This window comes from Aulostomus chinensis, chromosome 24, assembly GCF_037954235.1.
Source record: "Aulostomus chinensis isolate RoL2024-O1b breed Wild chromosome 24, RoL_Achi_v1.0, whole genome shotgun sequence".
Classification (NCBI taxonomy): domain Eukaryota; kingdom Metazoa; phylum Chordata; class Actinopteri; order Syngnathiformes; family Aulostomidae; genus Aulostomus; species Aulostomus chinensis.
In genome coordinates this window covers 8,593,716-8,615,000 of record NC_141343.1, presented here as the reverse complement: position 1 = coordinate 8,615,000, position 21,285 = coordinate 8,593,716, and the positions used below count along the sequence as shown (strand labels likewise).

At 41.8% G+C, this 21,285-nt stretch overlaps 1 protein-coding gene across 4 annotated transcripts in view; it reads left to right on the top strand.

The window, feature by feature from the left end:
- LOC147238631 (adhesion G protein-coupled receptor L3) overlaps nt 1-21,285 on the top strand; it is a 332,737-nt gene that overhangs the window by 211,155 nt on the left and 100,297 nt on the right. For 3 of the 4 annotated variants that reach the window (XM_086197912.1, XM_086197911.1, XM_086197910.1), the window contains 2 exons: nt 3,694-3,709; nt 6,576-7,384. In XM_086197912.1, the coding sequence (XP_086054038.1) occupies nt 3,694-3,709; nt 6,576-7,384 (825 nt within the window). The remainder of the gene's footprint in view (nt 1-3,693; nt 3,710-6,575; nt 7,385-21,285) is intronic. The other variant, XM_086197913.1, reaches the window with a different exon arrangement.

Genomic DNA, 21,285 nt, shown 5'->3' with positions numbered 1-21,285 from the left:
ATTCGTTCAATGCACAAAAGTTTAGCGATGCTGTGTTGTGCAATTTTGGTCTTTTCGTACGGCCTGAGCGGCGTTTCTCCTCTCGGCTTCCTTTAATGACAGTACATTCAGAGATGATTGCCGCGTTTAAGCTCCCCTTAAAGTAGTTAACGTCTTTTTCGTGTTGAATTGTGCTGCACTCAAACACTTTAAGATTTCACATAAAATGCGCACACAGAAAGGTCAAAATGGAGACGGGCACACCGATGTTTTGAATGTGGAGAACCTCAGAGTACATCCCCGAGACCCGTGACGTTTCTCCGTTGCCGTCTCGACTTCTCGCTGGCCACTCGGTCGACGCTCATCATCTTTTACTCAAATATTTACCGCATTACTTTGTTCGGTGTGTTCAAAATTTGATTTCACGGAGGCATTTTATGTTGGAGTGCGGTGCGATAACCATTAAAAATCACCATGAGACAACTCAGTGCAGGATCGCCAGATTACTTTCCTGTTTACCTGGAAATCGTCTCGAAATGAGGACACTGGTGGTTCAAAAAAAAAAAAAAATTTCCATCAGCTCAATGTTGGGGTACAACCTTAACAGCAAAACTAACCAAATACTGTGTCCTTAAACAAAAGTACGAGTGTTTTTGGAATGGAAATACAAATCATTTTAATCATGTGGAGTCCGTGAATGCGTTCTTCAAGGGCCCACTTCATGTGATGGCAGAGGGTGAGAGCCTTTCATAGAGGTAAGAATCCCTCTGAAAAGGGCCCTTTTTTTATTTTGTGATCACTTTTTTAAGGCATTAGAGAGAAAACGACAAGAAGAAAAGAAAAAGAAAAGGATGGGATGAGAGAGCTAAGTGCTTTTTAGTGGCTCAATGACAGCCGGGACCCAAAATCGTATTAAAGTCACAATGGGTGTGGCGGGGTGAAGTAAAGAAGTTTTTCAAATGAATCAGTTCTCAGTCTCTCTCTAGTGTGATGCAGTCAACACGGGCATCCAGGGTAGTATTGCAGGTGTATCTCTGCTTTAGTGAAATATGACTGACAGAGAACAAATCTAAAGAGTGACCTTGCTGGGTCCAGTACGTCTTCTGGTCAAGCCAACGGTCCGCGTACTGTACAGACTCCCCGGGAGCGGTGTGTTTCCTTGTCAGGGATCTCATCCACATCCTTTACTCCCTTCCTCACACCATCTCCCCTGGCAATCGCATCATATACCACTTCTCACATCCCGACTACTAATGCCTTTTTCTATAGATCATTACCCTCCTCTCCCCTTCCCACTGTTAGCGATCACTCAGTCAGAAATGGCAGCCTTCCCCGTGGTCACTGTTGTGTGGCTGCTGCTTCGATCGAGGGGTGTTTGGCTGTTTACTTTGATGTGATCCATGGTGTCCGCATGCAGTTCTGAGTTATTGGCAAATTTGATTTGCCTGCCTCTAATGGTGATTCAGATGTAGCCCTGAGCTATTGTTGCTCAGGCTCGCCACAGACTTATTATGTTGCAACGACAGCTCGAGTGTTTGCGGTTGTTGATGAGGTGCCACTGTACAATTTTATGATCTGACATGACGACTTGTTGAAAGCTCTCTCTCTCTCTCTCTCTCTCTCTCCCTTCTTTTTGAGGCTTTCCCTGCCTTTTCACTGCCTTACGTTAATATTGTTCCCCTCTAATAACTTTCCCATCTTTCAAACTTTACCCCCCGCCCACTTTTACCCACTGACCTCCATGCCTCACTCTGTTGCACTCTCCATTTAGAGGAGCGGACTCTTGTAAGCCCTGGTAACAGAGGTTAATCCTCTCTTATTAGAACCAGGATTACTGGAGGGGAAGAGACAGGAGGATGGTTACCCCTACTACAAATGGGAGATAGCAGCAAAATACCATGACTGACAGAACGATCCAGTAAAAGCCTCGACAGGGTCTATTTGTTGAGCTGTGGAATCTAAACAGCTTAAGAATATTTCATACATGAACTAACACATCTGTCTTGCCAGTAATGAATATAGACAGGTACACAATATACATGGAATGCTGTTTTATATTTATGATACAAACGATAGTCACTCTCATGCAGGATAAAGGGTTCAAATCAGGGGTGTCACCACACCTAGCAATGCTCAAATGCCTCACCCCTGAAGATATTACTCTGCCATTGGTTGGAACTCACTGTCAGGTACTTTCAGTTGTCGTTTTTTTTGTTGTTCGTTCAACTTTTGCGCGGCTTGATTTGGTGATTTTCATCCTCTGCGATCTGACTTTTGCGTCATCTCATTTTCGTATGTATTTGTGAACTCATTCGTGGGGGAAAATCTGACAGAATCTGTCGGATGAAACTCCGACTGTAATCAAGTCACATCCTAATCCCAATCAAGTCATTCCGAAACTGAAACCCAACCTCAGTTTACGCCGGAAACTTCACACGAACCAAGACCACAGTAAACATGTTCTGCAGCTACAGGGTTGGTCTTTGGTCCGCATGAGGACCGTGGGATCCGATAAGGTTTGTGCTTCCACCATAAAACGTCTTTAGTAGGTCAACCCCATAAACCCTGAACCATTCTCCACTGTATTGTTCCCCAACATCCCAACAACAACAACACTGAGCCATTTTCCCTTTAATTTGTTAGCTTGCCACTCAGTTGAAAATACATGTGAACCTCAGAGGGCCAAGTCTAATTTTTCAGTCGATATCTTCACGTCAACAGGATTAAGCTAGCAAAGCAGGTTTTCGCGAATCTGTTCAGTTCGGGAAAAGCCACAAAGCCTAAATTGACCAGCTAGCTTACATTTGTTAAGTCATCGCAAAGAGTTGCGAGAAGATTTTCTTCTTCTTTAGTCTTCATGAGCTATTGGCCTGTTTTCCGAACATCACAACTCACAAAGAGACCGAACCATTTTTGTCCCCAGTTTATATCAGAAGTTTGTCTCAGCTTTTTTTTCTTTTTTTTTTAATAGTAACAGGCCAAAACATTTTACATTCTTATGCCTCTACCACTGCTACCTTTCCCAATACAAATTGGCAGATAGCTGGTGAGCATACGGGAGTATTTAGCCCAGTGTTACCCTTAGGCACTGTTGTAGATCATAACAGAATGGGAAAAAAAAAAAAAACTTCTTTCCAGGTGGCCAGAAACAAGACTACAAAACAATCCGACTGTTGGATGTGTAATTGTACATCTGTTGACTTTCAAAAAAAAAAAAAATACGTCGACGTTTTGTTTAGAGCGTGTTTTCCTGCATGTAAAAGCTCCATATTTTAATATCACCATCATTATCCATTACAGTCTTGTATTAACAGCTGCATGGCACATTTTTGAAATTACCATTGAAGCTTTTTCGCTCAACTCACACTCTTTATGACAAAGTCATCCGTTTTAATGTTGTCGAAATAAAAACAACAACAACAAAACACCCATCTCATACTGTCACCCAGCCATCACGGACTTCTTGTGAAAAAAATGTGTTTAATAACTGATAAATCTGTCTTTTCCCCCGCAGACTCATGTGTGAAACAGTGCTTTTTTTTATCCTTCCTATTATTATTGTTATTCCTATGTTTTTGTGATTGTGTTCTACTAACCCCATGCAATGCTCTTCTTGGACTTTTAGGGTGTAAAATAAAAACTTTTCTCATTTATCTTATCATTAATATGTTCTTTATTCTGTTTTCTTCTTCTCTCCTTCATGCCTAAATATAGAAGTGGAACAAAAAGGTAACTAAATGCCAACAATTTTCCTTTTCCACCTGCATTTTCATTTTCGGGTACATGCTTGCATTTGCCGGTGAGGGGTTGCTGTACTGTTTTGTGACTTTTTACAGGTTGTGCGGTTTATTAATATGGTTTAAAAATGGCATTCATGGGGAAGATTAAATTGTTCAAGGAACCTATATTTGAGTGAATGCACCAATTGTAGAAAAAAAATTGATATTTCCAGGTTGTTTTTTTTTTTAATTCTGACTCCAGCCTTCATTCCTTGTTCATCAATAACATCTCAATTTATTTTATTTTTTTTTATATCACACGATAATTATCAAAGTAGCCTGCTCTTTCAGTGAAATCCAAAATACCAAAGGATGTTTAATTCCCTACAACCCTTCCACAAGCTCTGCCTTATCAGCTGCATAATATTAAAGTAGAGGGCTATACAGGCTGATCAATAGCTTGTCCAATAAGCTGTCAGCATTTTTGATTATAGCTCTAACATGATGATGGCCATAACCTTCAGGGACTCAATCATCAATACTGGAGACAGATCATAGCACTTGCATTCTTACCTTATCAGCACTGCGTGAAGCTACAGAACCCCTGGAGCATTGTGTTTGTTGTGGAAACAGCCATTTGTCAGGCGTTAACTATAAAGCTGGATGATGATGATGGAATCACGAAACAAGTTCTGTTTCAATAGCTATGAAAGTAAATTTTAAGTTCCGTTATTGTCATTTATTAATTGCACCATCAGTGAAATCTGAGGCAGAGAGAATGAGCAATGAAGCAGGAGTGTGTGTGTGTGTGTGTTTTTTCTTCTTCTTTTTTTTTTTTTTTTTTGGTGAAATCCCCATGAAAGCCATGATTGCTTTGTATCACTCCTCGAATAGAATTCATTCACTCTTCTGTCATTGTGCTTCCAAGCCGTATTTTACAACCTCCTCAAATGCTGTCAGTTCAAAGCTTATTTACCCCGACCTCGGCGCATCTCCTGGTTTTCAACTGTAGAATCAGCCCTCGTAGCATTTAGCACAGCAACATCCAAGATGTGTGCCGAGGCGCAGTGTCAACGTAGCGCACTTTTTTTTTTTCTTTTTTTTTTTTTACCTGCAGGCAGACAACATGTTTAATCTTAAGAGATTACAAGGGGAAAAGGCTCTGTTTTTGCTGTCTCCATCTCTTCCCTCCACAGAGTGCACAGCTTTTAGCTCTCGACGGATCTGCAGCGAGAACCTGTCATCACGGTGTCAGGCTCTATTTGTGTTGTACTCTGGGCCTAAATCTGTGGAAACAGGAAAAGCTTGACTGTCTAAATAATTTATTGTTCCTTTCCGTCAGACTTCCTTTTTTCTTTTTTCTTTTTTTTTTAGATTAAAGTCTCAGATGTAAAAAAAAAAAAAAAGGAGAAATAGTTAAAGTTAAATGTTTTGCTGGATGTCCCGCATTTAGATCATATCCTTTTGGAAAGACGGACGATTATAATTGCTTCTGTCTGAGATAATCTATAATGAACTGAAATTAGCTTTAGCAAAGGATGGCAGCTATTGACCTGCTCCAGCTGCACCGCCGCAGTCCAGCTTATCAGATTTGAGTAGAAACCAATTCACATGTAATCAGTTTAGTGTGTGTGCTGTTGTCAATGATGCCACAGACTAAAAATGTCATCCCTATGATATGACAGAAAAGAACGGAAAATCAAAATATCGACGATGTATAGAAAATGGCTTGATGGATGGATGTTACAGCAAATGTGTCACCAGTACTTACAGCAATGTTTTCAGTCAGTCAATTAATAATGTGTTCACGAGTAACTGGAAGGAGGGAAAATTCCGACCTCCGAGGTGGGAGAGCAAACTTGGCAGACTCTACAAATGTGTTTTTTTTTTTTTTTCTGGAGCACAGACAAGGAGTTTTGATGTCACTCGAAATGGCATCGGTTATGCTGTAAAATGAAATTTTAATTGGCCTGAATTAATAAGAATTCCTTTTGATGTATATAGCACAGGTGATCTTGATGAATACCAATGCTTCAAAATTGTCCTTTCCGAATTTGTCTTCCCATGTTGCCAGTTTTCGCGGAGCTAACGTAACGTTAGCCATCTAGCTAGCTATTTCTTCGGCCAGTCACGAAAACAACTTTGCCAAGGGTCAGCGATGGCTAAACACTTTCAAGAAATTTGACCCATCACCACTCGTGTTCTATTTCCCAGCTGTCTGAATGCACTACAAGTACAACCAGGAGGGTGTATAGTAAAGGGAAACCTAAACATGATGTAACTGTATGTGGGTGAATCAGCTCGTGGTACATTTAAACAATATCCTCTTACTTGTTTCTGCCCTACATTAAGTCAGGAGAGATCATTTCCTTAATCCATTCAACCCTCCGTACAATCACTAATCGAGTGTTCATTCAGTGACATTGGGAGCTAATTGCCTTCAGGGATTGACTCTTAACAGAATTAGAGAGACACTGTATAAAAATTAGACACTGAAATAAACAATTGAAAGCAAAGTAGGACTCAAGACATGGTGGCTTTGTTGGTGCATTGGCTAGTTCTTGTTCAATTATAATCTTCATGCTTTGTAGAATCCAGAACTCATTGGAGTAATCCAATGAGTTGCAGTACTAATTATATAAATATATATATTTTTTTTTTTTTGTATGATACCGAGTCATCTTGTCTGCAATTTCAATCTATATTTGATCCTCATCCCAAACGATTAAAATGTCTGCTTCCACATCCTTGTCCTTCACAGTACAAAAAAATAAGCTGCACATTTCAATTCAGTGTTGTTGCATCCAGCTGCTGTATTATTTATTGATAAATGATACCTGCCAATGTAACTCTGTACTTGTTTTTCTCCTATTTTGGCTCCTCAGTATTCCTGTGCCCAGGGCTTCTGCGCAGGGTGTACCAGAGCGAACATCTTTTTGAATCGGACCACCAGTCGGGAGCCTGGTGCAAAGACCCCCTCCAAGCATCTGATAAGATCTACTACATGCCCTGGACACCCTACCGCACTGACACGTTGACTGAATACTCCTCCAAAGAAGACTTCATCGCTGGAAGGCCAACGACAACCTACAAACTCCCGCATCGTGTGGACGGCACCGGCTTTGTGGTCTACGATGGGGCGCTCTTCTTCAACAAGGAGCGAACACGCAACATTGTCAAGTTTGACCTACGGACTCGTATCAAGAGCGGAGAGGCCATTATTGCCAACGCCAACTACCATGACACATCACCGTACCGCTGGGGAGGGAAATCTGACATTGACTTGGCTGTCGATGAGAACGGCTTGTGGGTCATTTATGCCACTGAGCAGAACAACGGCAGGATTGTGATCAGCCAGCTCAATCCCTACACTTTACGTGTTGAGGGGACTTGGGACACGGCGTACGACAAGCGCTCGGCGTCCAACGCCTTCATGATCTGCGGGATCCTTTACGTGGTGAAGTCCGTGTATGAGGATGATGATAATGAAGCGACAGGAAACAAGATAGACTACATCTATAACACTGAGCTGAGTAAAGATGGCTTCCTGGACATCCCCTTCCCTAACTCCTATCAGTACATTGCTGCTGTGGATTACAATCCCAGAGACAATCTACTGTATGTTTGGAACAATTATCACGTTGTCAAGTACTCGCTGGACTTTGGCGTATTGGACAACAGGCTCGGTAAGTAATTCTCTCGTGTTGTGCGAACATGTTTAAGCTGTACGGAAAGGGGCTACGAATGCACGGTTTACCATCGTGTTGACAAGAATTCATTGCATTTAGCAGTCAAGTCGCAGACATTCTCGCATCCTCTCTTTCCAAGAGTGCAGGAGACGTCTTCAATAGCTGTCTGGTAGCTTCTTTGAGGACAACGTTTTGTGACTGTTGGGCAGGAGCGAGTGTAAACAGATTGGCCCTTCAAAGTCACAGGGCTCTATGAGCACAGCTGTTTACTCTTGTGTGTGCTCAGCTCACAAGTATCAACGTGTTCACTTCATCGTAAAGACTCCAGGAGTAGTAAAATGACCCGCATGCATTTGTTCCACCTTACATTTTGGTACTACGGAGGCTTAGAAACAACGAGACAGGCTAGAACAACTGTTATTTCATTGTATGCAGGTGTGTACCTTACGCAGATGTGGATAGAATCTTGAGGCCCGTTCTGAAAATATGCTTTTCAGTCCAGGAGGAGACTTTGGGTGATATTTGAAAATGAAATACCCCAAATGAAGCAGGAATTGTGGATTAATTTACTGCGTTTTCTTTGTTTGGTGCGTCTGCAATACACAAGTTGGGGTGAATCGATTTACAGAGGCAGCTGTTGGCCCCTGGCTACCGACATTGTACGCAATATATTTCAGTATCAATCTTTTTTTCCCACACTTATAGGTCACATCCAACAATTAAACTTTTCCAATCAACAAAATCGAATATAAGTTTATCTTTTTATTAATTTTTACTGAACACACACACACACACACACACACGTGTGTGTGTATATATATATATATATATATATATGTGCCATTCTTACACATGCTTTATGAGGACTCATTGAGAAGAGATGCTACACATATTACCTAAACCGTCAAATTCAACATACACAATGATTGATTTAGCCACAAGTTAACCTCTCTTACTTGCTCCACGCCAGCAGTTATTTCTGCAAACGAGCAAAAGTGACTGCTCACCTTTTTAAAAACACTTTTGAAAAGTCTAATATTCGCCACGCCTTGTTTTTCTTTTCAAATCAAAGCTTGTGAGGAACAACTGATGAAAAACAAAACCCAAAAAACACCCCGTTTTGACACTCAAATCTAATCTCATCAACAGCCAGTCAGAAATCTTGCAAGTCGTTTCCCTGTGAAGTCCCAATGTTTTCCTCCGCGTCTTGGCTTTGTCTACCTGCTGAGACCCGCTTCAGCACACCCCATAATACTCTCATTCATTCCACGGCCACGCTAACAGGGTTTACTTTTGATTACACTCATCTACAATCACAGCTCCAATCTGTTCTGTGAAATCGTGTGCCTTGTGTATTGCATCATTACCAACCATTTCCTACCTTTTGTGTGTACTCAGATACACACAAAATTATATGCGCGCTAAGGCAAGAGCTTAGCATTTGGCTTGCTGTTGTGCAGAAAATGGTGCAGTAAGTGCCAGAGGAATTGACAGATAAGGTATGAAAGAACCATCGATTATAGACCTGAGAAGTAAGCTATTTTGTTTGATCATCTCTTTTTGACAATACACAGCGTTGTGATACTGACTCACCCTATTTCGGTTAAAGCAGTTGTTCGCTGCACATTTTTCAAACAACTGTTGAACAAGGCGCCCCTTTCGAGGAGATTTCTCTACAATGTACTGTATAAGAAGCATGACTGTCAAACATGTCAACTGAGATGCCGCTCTCCTGAACTAGGCGCAGAGAATCTGGAAATAATGGTTGAAGTAATTCAGGTCAGTGACTCCGGTGAAAGTAAAGGTGATTGGGAGAGCGCCCTGCTGGTTTCATAAGAAGGTGTAAACATCGCGCACCAATTTCTTTCCGTGTGATGTCAAAACGCATTTTTTGTTTTTCGTCATTTCGAGCCAGTGAATCCCACCGGACTTTTTTTGCACGCGGATCATTTTCCGAAGTAATTTCACATGGAAGAGGAAATGGACGTCTGGTTTTCGCCATGTTTTTGCTAACTTAACTGGATTTGTTTCTTGGTGACAAAAGCGGGGGTTTTAAACAAGACTTTGGGTCATTTTCACCTGTGTTATGCGTGAAAATTAATGGGTCAATTCAAGGAAACTTTGCTCCCAGCGGACATTTTCAGCCGTCTTCCTGATTTGATTACTGGGTGTTTCTTGTTGGATTTAACCCCAAGACCAGGTTGGGGACCAGGTGATTGGTTCTTCAACCAGGAAACACAAGTGAAACCAAAATTTTTAACCCTGCCTGTAGCTGGAAGGTTCCACCCTACGGTGGTATAGAGCTTTCTCAAAAGACAAATTTAATGAAACCAGCAGGTGTCAGAACCCAGTCTAGTGCTTTTCAGTGCTGCAAACATGATTTTCTGGAAAGGTGTCTTATAGCTGTAACAAAAACTAATTTCCAGCTCCGTGTGCGTGTGTCACACCAGCGGTGTACGGTGTCCACACACAGCCCAGACTAGAGGTGCAGTGACGAGACGATGGATGATATCTGGCAGCATCTGGAATAGAAACGACCCCAGTATGTCTAATTACACATAAATGATTAAGCTTTTTGATCTCTTTACATTCACTCAGCCCTGGGTAGAAATTTGACTTGTTTTCCTCTCTGTGTGGATAGTAACATTTTATGTTCCCCATCAAAAGACAACTTTTAATGATGTGAAGCCGGTGTAGCCATTGCAGTCTCTTCAACAAAAAGGCCGATATGTTTTCGCAAGCCGGCTGTCCTCAAGGACAGATGATCTGTGCTCAACAGTATCTACTGATAATTCAGTCCACTGATTTAAGAAGTGGAGATGCAAATTAACAGGCTGATATAAAATCTCTCCGATTATTTTTTTTTTCATGGTTGGGATTTGGTCAGAAATATTCAAGGACACGCGAAAGAAATAACTCGGCGGTCCTCATTTAAAGACATGAAAAAGGAAAACGTTCTGTTTGTGAAGTGCTTGTGTTGCTGTTTAAATACACGAAGCACTCCACACACACACACACACACACACACTTACACACACATACACATACACATATTTCTGTAACTTCTGGGTCAGAAAAGACAAGGTCCTTTCGTGCCTTACATGCCTAACCGGCTCAAATATGTTTTAGATCATTGAAACTTTCACGCCCTACACCCATGGGAGTAGCAATGCCGTATCTGACAGAGCCGGGGCGATTGATGTTACCTGAGCTAACTGAGCCACGAGCGCCATCTTTTGAGGTTGAATTTTTTTGGGGGGGGGGGGTGGGGATACGAAACTCTAAAAAAACGTCAGGAACCATTACTCTGTGCTGGAGCCTGACATTCCTACAATCACATTCCCACACCATCTCCTCTTGTCTGAGCTTTTTTTTTTTTTTTTTCCAGTTTTCCAGGTATTTCAGTAACTCGTCAGCACTGTGTGAGCTCCAACTCTGAAATGATCTGCTCCACGTCAGCCAGCGTTGTTTCAAGTACACGAGTGTACACGGGTTACCATTTAGTCCAGCAAATGTTGAGCAAACTGCGGATATGTCACACAAAAGCAAACGTGCCAAAAAAAAAATTACCCCGCTCATTAAAGTGACATAGAAGCTCCGCCACCGGCTCGTGTTCGCGCACAGGTATATGTGTTGTGCAGCTTTACAACTTTGACCGCGGTGTGTATGTGAGTAATGAGTGCACGAGTTAAAGGTGCTATTTTTGGTGGCTACCACCAACAGGTGCAAAGTTTTTAGCATCGTCAAGTTCCCTTTCAGGACTCATCAGACCTAAATCAGAGATACCGCCAAACAGGTGTTTTTACAGGCACCAAACCCTTCGCCATCTCTTTTGTCTTGTTGCCGTTGAAGGCCCAAGTGCACAGCCAGCGAGAATTGACAGGCGTGGGATCCCCCTCCAAAATTGAAACCAGTTACTGGTCGGGATGTCAAGGCAGTTTGACACCTTAAAAGGCTTTTTGTGCGTGTTCACTGTTTAAAAAAGCTGACATGCATGCGATGATGTCTCTGAAGTTTGGCCTGAACTCTCTGTCCTTGCTCAACCTCGTCAAGTGTTTGTCAAAATCCTACCCTCCACCTTAGCCTGTGACGCTCTGCCGCTTCAAGGGGTGCAGGGAAAGGTAGAGACATTCAGTTTCGTCTGACTCATTATGAACCAAACAAAGAAGCCGTCATCCCGAGAAATACAAATTGTACAAACCCGGATCCAAATGTCACAACGCTCTCTCTAGGGGATGTTTTTCTTTCGACACTTGCAGAGACTCAATCCTCCAAACTATCCATGACCCAGTTCTCCACATCCACCGCCGGTTCTCTCACATCCTCCATCATTGTGTGATGCAGCTCAACATCGAATTGTTGGCAAGACTCAGAGGCTTACAGGCCAGCAGCAGCAGCAGCAGCTTTGAGTGCAGACGTTATATGAAGTGACTGTCAAAATAGTAAAATTGCTCCTGACCCGGCGGTCAACCTCAGAGAGGATGTTATTGGGCCATCGAAACCAGTTCAAATTATCATCGGAACCATTTGTTCCTGAAAGCATCTCCCTGCGGAACAAGCCATCCATTCATTCATCTATCCATCTGTCCATCCGTCCATCGTCTAAAATGCTGAGCTTGTTCAGAGTCACGGGTCAACAAGCCAGCCAAGGCTTCGACGAACCCATCCGTGGATAATCGTAAAATGTTCCTGCAGTTAGCTTCCTGCTAACTCTCAGTCGTACCACTGGAAAATGATCTCGAAGAAGTTTAGAATTTAAAGTTCATGACTTGGTCCTTCTGGATATACCGTGACCTGGATGACATCATGTCGTCAGCACTCTTATTTATCCCCGCAACACAAGACTCCTGCAGACTCAGCCAGAGAAAATAGAATTTAGTCTGTGTAGATCCTGCATCACATTGTTGGTGGATTAGGGATCATTTTTAGTCACTTAACAATCCACTTGTCTCTTTATTTAGAACAAAAACCTAAATCGCATTGTTTTTTTGCATCTGCTTTTCTTCCGTTTTACTATTGAAAACGGTAAAAAGGAAGAAAAATGGCACGGCTACACATTGGGACTTTGACTTCACACGGTGTGTGTGTGTGTCCAGCGTTATCTTGCAGAGGTACAAAATAAAGGAGGCGTACAAACACCCTGATTAGATCTTGCAGTTTGACCACTTCTGCTGCACAGGAAACTGAATTGTTAAACTTTAGAGAAAAGCAGGTTATAATTGTGATCCAAACAACAAGTCAGACAGATGAGAAACACCAATTAAAAGATGTCTGTTTTTTCAGACTGACTTCATTGTTACGACCGTCAAAAGAAGAGCTCGCCCACAGAGGGCCCAACATAATCACGAGTCGGGATTTCGCAATAAAATTAAATTTATTTCCAAGAAATAACCAAAACAACAGTTTGTGCCTTCTGTGCAAAACAGGACACGACAGCCCCGTTTTCATCAGCTTTGTAGCAAATATTCAACTCACTTGACCGACTAGTTTTCATTCACTTCTTCCCGGTTATTTGCAATCACGACTTGTCCAAATCAAGGAAATTCCTCAAGACCCGACTCTATTTTTTGCTGAACCAGGCCTCTTTTTCCATGCACAGTGCTGTCCGTGCCGCTATCTTCTGGTCGCACGGTCTCTTTTTTCTTCTTTTTTTTTTTGCGATATCTCCACGGTGAGCCCAATGATCTGGACAATGAATGGATACACGATCACACTCCGTATGAATTTCGCAGTCAGTGAAGACGAGTCAAGCTTTTTAATGATTTCCATTCATTGACAACAACAATTTTCCCACCTCTCTGAAGCGGTTATCGTTTTATGGCATCGTAAGGCTTCTTTGACATTTCCCCCGTCTTATGTTTCAGCCTGCAAAAACAAAACAAAAAAAAACGAGAGGCTTTGCGGCAACGTGCAGCTCTGGTGAGAGCCATCAAATCATATAAAGCGTCGCTTTATGTGTATAAGATGAACCGTGGCTCACATATGTACATCTAGTCTGAGTAAACACCACGCTTAACTGGAAAAAAATGCATAAAAGTGTGCCTCTGAAGCTGGGGGTTGTTTTTTTTTTTTCCAAGCTCAGTAAATATGCCTTTTAGCTCTCCGAATGATGCATGTCTCAGTGCTGAAGGTCAATTTCGATCAAATGAACATGATTTCTGTGTGCGCAGTGAATTTTACCTCTTAAGGATTTCACACACACTTGCACACACTTATCCTTGTACTTATATCTTTGTGAGGACTTTCATTGACGTTACGCATCCCCCAAGCCCCTCACCCTAAACCTCACCATCTCAACCGACTGCCCGACCCCAACCTTGACCCTCAACCTAAGCAGAACCTGATTCTAACCTCGACTCTAAAACTAAAAGTCTTGACCTTCAAACGGACCTCTGAAGATGTGAGGACCGGCTGAAATGTCCTCACTTTCCAAAAATGTCCTCAATCCGCTGGTTCAATACGTATTCTAGTCCTCAGTACGTAGCAAGTACAAGAACACACACACCTGTCCGTATTCCAAATCCCCAAATGACAGAATCCAACACTGAATTCGATACTCGAACTCGACAGCGTGCTCCCTTCATGCCTCAGTTTACGATTCCTGTGTTGGTCCAAGATTTGTGCATCTGATGTGGCACAGTTTGTTGTCCGGCATTCCTGTAATTTCGCCACATGTTGCCATCTGGCTGAGGCACGGCGCCAACTTCAGACCCCGCATACCCTCGTGCTGAAACCACTGATGTTTTGGATGCCCGTTTTGGCTCTAGGTGGATATGCCTAACACATGCTAACCTGATTAAAAGTGTCTAGGCGATAAATGCAGGCTGGCGGAGTCGGTGGAGATAATCTGAGGGTGACCCATCCTTGGGGTTTCATTCTGCCACTGCTTTTGATTGATGCACTTTCTGCGGTATCTTATCATTTCTCTTGATTTGAAAGCAGAGAGGAAAAAGAAGGGGGGGGGGGAGACAGAAACATCCTGCTTAGTCATTTCAAGTAAATGCTGCAGTTACACACATGCTGCATGAAGCCCTGTTTGATGTCAAGGCTTAGGAATGTAGGCTACATGCTTATTTGCACTTATCACATGCCTGGTGCACTTTTCGCAGAGGGCAATTTTCTTTGAGGGGAAAAAAGTGCAAGGGTTTTAGGATTATAGTTTGAATGATTTTTCTTCAAACACACAGAGTCTCCCTGCAAAACCGTTAATGCGGCAACACAATGGGGCTCTGTTAGTAATGCAGCTTTAGATTTTTTCAGCATGGAAACAGAGTGAGCTTTGTTGCCGCGTCAGAGCCAATCTCAACACTGGAGATGCATTCGCTGTCGTCGGGACAATTTTATAAATATAATTGTGAGCACATAATGCTTTTTAATTTGGAATTTGTTCGTTTTGAGCATCTTTCAAGGCTCTTGCTACGTACAAACACACACACACACACATATATATATATATATATATATATATATACATATACAGTATAATATATATAATCATTTAGTCCAGCATCCATCATGTGCATCACCTTTGTAGTGAGAGGCAACGCTTCAGTTCATCTCCCCTGACACGTGCAGGAATGGAAAGCAAAAACACATGTGGGGTCAAACCCAAACATCAGACGTTAAACTCATCGATAACGAGAGAAAACAAATCCTGTGGAAATGCAAAGGAAAGCTGGTGACATAAACTGAAATATATGGAAAGCAGACGACCTGAAAATCAAGCATAGGTTTACTGTGGCGCTCGAGGATTTTTTTTTTTTCCTTAAAAAGCAAAAGCTGATACAAAACAAGTTAATACATCTATAATATACACTGAGAAGAAGTTGTTTTGACTTTTTTTTTTTTTTTTTTTTGCTCCATATCCCCCTAAGATTATGTCTTCAAGTTGGAAATAAGAATTCAAAAGAACAAATAAGATTATGTACATTTTTCTGACCCTCCAGGTCGAACTGGGGCACGATCGAATAGCATTGCTTCCCTCGCGCCCCTGGCCAGGCGGCTAATTTGCGAAGGAAGGATCGAGGAAGTACTTTACTTTCTCAAACTTGAAAATCGAAGATACTCTCTCAAAGGATCAGCACAGAACTACAGTCAAATATGGGGACCTTTTCCGGATTATTTCGGGGCACAAATCACATGACCCTGAGACTTCGTAGGGACATGGGCGCCCCGGCACAAGGTTGCCACCGGCTACCATAAAGTTATAACGACTTCTAATCAGTTGTCATCCCTTTCCCGAAATGTGCGATTTTTTTTTATTGTGTCTTTTCATCTGTCGGTTCCCTTTTTTTGTGATAGTTTGTCGGTCAGATGGCTTTATTACACTTTATAATGTTGTTACTTCTCTTCCAGTCATCGTACGTGATTGGCATCTCGCGTTCTTAAAGGAGTGGGAAGTTGTTAAAAAAAAAAAACCTTTTTCCAGAAATCCTCCCTTTTTCTGTTTTCTTAATCTATGCCAGTGATGTAAGCTGAGGTAAGAAGAAAAGTAAAAGCAAAAAAACAAAAATCTCAAATTCCTCTGCATCTGCTTCAAAACGACTGAAAAGCTGAATATTCAAAACTCGAAAAGGCAGAAACGGTTCAACCAAAAAGAGCTGAAGAGTTTGATGTTCGAATGGTTTCTGGAACTGAAAAAAAAACAAGGAGTTGACAGTCGTCGGAAAACATTCAGAAGAACGATAAAGTTTAGCATCTTAATTATTTATTAACGCAAAAAAAAAAGCCAACCACCCCTGATAATTAGCTACATCCGCTCATCCATATGGATGAGATGTAAATGCATATCTTCATGATATCTTCCTGTCTGTGTTTAGAGCCTAATAATAATTGCAGCTGTTCTTCCTTTTGCTTTAAGTCATCCGAGTGTGTTTTGTTATTGTTTTTTTTTTTTTGTGAGTGTTTTTTTTTTTTTCTTGATGAATATCAATGTAAAAAAAAAAAACTAGTTCTCATGTGTCGTCTCCACGATGGCCACATTGACGGGAGGGCCTCTGAGCTCTTCATCGACACATTCGGCCTCGTGCAGCTGTTGTTTGTCGGTCTTTCTCGAAAGCCTCGACTTGGCGAACGGCAAGTGCGCTTGAAATCCCCCTCGTTCTTGTTCTCCTTCCCTCCGTTTTGGTTTTTTTGGTTTTTTTAACTTCCACTTGTAGGTTTGACAGATTTGGCCTTGTCAGTTGCCTGGAGACTCAAGTTTTGGCTCTTGCAGTAAGAAAAATGAATCCAACATGCCTCTGTTAAGCTTTGTTAAATATGGATGTGTGTGAACTATAAATTGAGAAAGCATTGTGTGTGTGTTTGTCTCAATGTGTGCAAGCTTCTTCTTTTTTTTCTTTTTTTTTTAGCGGCATTGGATGTTTGTTAGGTGAAAAAAACCAAACCAGTTTGTGTCCTGCGGTTATGACGCTCGCGTCTCCTCTGTCGCTGAAACACAGTGAGCTTCTCCCCGCGTCGCCACGTGTGTGCATGTCTTTCAGCTCCTCCCAGCTTCATATGACCTCCACAGATGCCCTCTCAGGTCTCTGGAAGAGAGCGCGGGAATGAGAAATTAATTGCCAAACAATGCATAGCCCCCATCCATTACGGTTCCCATCATGTCAGATGATATCGAAGCATTACCGGATGTCTGGCTGCATAATTCACCGCTATACCCCCCACCGCCACCGCCATACCCAGTTGCACTCTCTCTTGATGGATTTGTGGTCTAGCCACAAAAGGCGCCATTACACGACAGGATTTTTATCAACATTTGCTTTTTCGAGCCACTCCCCTCAGCGCACAAGGACACGTGGAGTGTTTCGGTGGGATCTTATGACATAAACATTAGGGAATAGATAAGCTGAGTGAATTGTCCCCATTATGGAGCTAATTTAGTGGCTTGCTTAAAATACTTGTGTGTGCGAGGAATAAAAATGTGCATTACGGCTTATTAATACATAATTGATGGTTGAGAATGAACAAACCCCAGCGGTAATCAATTATTTCTCCAGTTTGTCAGGATTTTATTTTGAAAAGCACATCGCAGCACACTTTTAAATATTACTCCCTTTTCTAACAGCTTGTTGCAAGAGCTCCATCACACAAAACATAATGTACTCCCATTACAGGGTGACAGAAATTCTATATTTGTGTGGCTTGTAGTTCTCAAGTGCAGTCACACACTCTCTTGACAGGAGCTTTAAAGCTGTCAAAATTACATCCTTTGGCATTTCGAAACTTGCATTTCCATGTATTTATTTATTTATTGCAACTCACCATATTGACATCTTATGACACTGCTAATTTTTGGACCGCTTGACAGACAGTTTGTTCCTCACTTCATCTCTGCTGATTGAAAAGAGAAGAAAAAACACAGAAAAATTGCTTGTTTTCACACATCAGAAATTGTATTTTGTTCACAGCAAAACAACAACAAAAAAAAAATATATATATATATATATATATATATATATATATATATGATGTTACGCCATCATCACAAACTCACTTATATTTGACTGGGCTGACGAATGTCAACAGACATGAAGGAACATGCCTGTCGAGTGGTAAACAACCCATAATGCAACGCCTCGTGTGATGTGAGAGGCCGACAGCTTCCTCCGAGGTTCGATCCACATTGCACATTTTCAATATTCCCAGCTATGTTACACTTCCCCCAGGAAAACCGTGCGACATCACTTTCCTCTGCTGTTACCACAGTAGCGCCTCAGCCCACGCTGACCTGCTGCGGCCAGCATAATGGGTGTTCATACTGGACCGTTAGCTTTACATTTCTACTCAAGTTTTGGTGGCTAACGTTGTATCAGCACCAAGAACTGATCTGGACCTTGTTGATCCTGGATCTTAAGGACTGTTCCTGGTCGCTGGCAGGACATAGCTCTTCACTTTATGCCTGATAAAAGATTCATTTTGATCAAAGTTGTTGAGTCCATGTCAAATGGTTGAAAGTTTTGACTTTCTGGGAATAAATTTGAGCGTAGGCCTCTTCCCCTTGAGGGTCCAAACTGGAACCTAAGGGAGGGTGCTTTGGTCCAACATGATACTAAGATCCCAAGTTCCCTGAATTCGATAATATTTAAAGGTGCACTCAGCCTTGTTGCGTGCTTTCAGCGCGATTTCATTTTTGTCTCAAATTGTGGGCGTCTCCCTCCACCCGCGAGCTGCCTGCCCCCTGACTGTTGAGGTGTCACGTCATGTTTGGGTGCCAGTAAAAGGCAGTTCTGGAAGGCGTTTGTGCTACATTACAGTGTCAATTTGCCACCCAAACAAATCACAAAAACCAAAATGACTAAATTAAAAAAAAAAACCTACATGAACGGTGATTTTTTTTTTAATGACACTTTTTATTGTATTCTTTTTTTCAGCCTGTATTTTAAAACCAATTAATTTTACTATCTGTCAGTCCGGCTGAACCCAGGTTGTTTTTTTGTTTTTTTTGCCTGCAGGCCCCACATTAGACAGCCAAGTTTTATTTCCAATTTATGAATGGATTTTCATGACACCATCTTCATATTCTGCCCCCACGTGGCTTCATCGCTGGACGTATGAGTTCCAATAGTGAATTTGCGCTGCTATGCTAGCCTCACACACGGCAGTCTACCTTTTCTCCAAACCTTCAACGTGATCCCTAGAGATGCTTCAATAATTAAATCCGATGTTCTAATTGTTTAAGTGTTGTTTTTGACGAACCTTTAACATTTGTGTGGTTATACATGACAACAGCAAAGGGCTTAGGTGAACTCCTTTGTGGATGCTGAGAGCTCCAGCGCTGCAAGGGCTGATGGGTATTCTTGCTGGTTTGCTCCCGGCGTCGCGATGAATGTTTGCTCAGTGGTTCCCAGCTCATGTCGGGTTCGCTCCCTGCTGTTTGGGGACCGTCTTAACATGGCTGAATATGTTGTGGAGAACATCTTGATAATATTGAAAGAACATATTCTTTTCTTTTCTTTTCTTTTCTATTTCCACAATAAAAACTGTTTCTTTTAGCTGCTTAACAGGAGTTCTGACATCTGACAGGGAAGTAGAACGGTGTCTGGAGAGGCGGAAGAAGCGTTCTATGAAGTATATGGTTGTAAAGTATTTCGGAGACCCCCCCCCCTCCCGCACGCACACACACACACACACACACACACACACACACACACACACACACACACACACACAACTTCAACAGCTGTGATCGTGGGTTTTGGGCTTCAGTTGCATTTGTCTAAAAATACTCAGCAAGCAGAAATTCCATTCTGCAGACTTTAAAACAGGTTAGTAGTAAGTTAATGGATGACACTGCGTATCGCCTGTCCAATATTCTCGACAAGTCTGTGAAAGTGCCGACTGAAGATGTTACTATGAATCCTGTAAAGGTTGAAATACTAAAATTTAGGAGGTAATTGGGTTCAGCGCAAGGCTGGAAGAGTCACTTTACTGTTTCACTTTTACCCCCCGAAAGCCCTCTCCACCTCTTTTGATCTCCAGTCTGCAGAAGTTTCTCCGAGCCGACGAGCCTGCTCTCGGTGCGGAAATGGCAAGTCATATAAACCGGATTCATTTCATAATAGCATAGCAGTTTTTTTACCCGCAGCAAAGTAGAGTGGGCTTATCTAATTGTGGAAGCCACGAGCCCTGGGATACAGGAGAGAGAGAGGCTAATTAGTTCGAAATGAATGCTTTGAAATGAAGCACAAAGCCCTCTGTGTGTGGTGGAAACAGACCTCATGCATTTGGTTAGAGGTGTGTTTTTTTTTTTTTGCAATAGAGGCGTAAATGATGAGTGGAGTTGGTGTTTCAATGAGAGGAAGCAGAAGTACCCTCATAATTTGCTTCAAACATTTATTCATGGAATTGTTGAATGCGGGGGCAGGGGGGGGGGGGGGGGTCGGACGCACAATCTCAACAAAACAAAAAAATCCCCAAAATCTGACTCTTCTCTTTGAACCAACTTTTCAAGCCCTTCTGGAAATGCATTGAATCTTAATTATACAGAAGATAAATCGCTTTTGATTAATGAGGCCATTTTCAAATTCTTCCACTTTGCCTTCTGTCTTTGCGCATTTGTCCTCCATATGTAGTGTCTATTTATTTGATATTTCAACAAAAATATCACTGACCTTTCGTCAAAATTTCAGTGAATCCTGCTTAGTTTTTTTTTTCATTTTATTTCTTTACATTTATCCATTATAAAACTCGGAATAAAATCTCCCTGTAAGGTCACGGATCTTGTTCACTTTATCAGTGTTCTTGAGCTTCTTTTTTTTATTTCTTTTGATTTGATCATTCTTTGGTCCCTCTTCATCCCTTTGGACGGACTGGATAGAATCAGAAAGCTGGCAAAGCAAAACAAAGTGCCCTTGTGTCGTATCCAAGGCGATAGTGGCTGCTGCTGCTTCTTTTCTTTCTTTCTTTCTTTCTTTCTTTCTTTTTTTTTTTTGGTGCTTCATCTCATGGAAAAGACATACAAGTTTGCTCAAGGACACTTTGGGCTTCTCAGCTCCCGTGCGTGTCTTCGTGGGCATATTTAACATGCTGCGTGCAGACGGAACATTCTGAAAAATAATTTAACGGTGTACTCACCGGGATCATCTGGAAGTGTGGAATTACATTCTTGACGTGGTTCCCTGTGACTTTGAATTAACCTCGTGACATCGGGGTGATTCTCTTGAAGACATATTTCTCTGCTCCTTCATTTTATCTCCAGTATTAAAGAAGATGATCTCATCATTTTCATTGTTCGAAGTATATTTTATATTTGTATTAGCCACCGAAGTGTATCTGGTGACCTACATGAAAATGCCACTCACGACCCAGTAACTAGTGGGCCGTCAAAAACGTGAAAGCACGATGCCGTTGCTGAAGAAATGATTGATTTAATGGGATCTAAAGTTCATCATTGATTATTC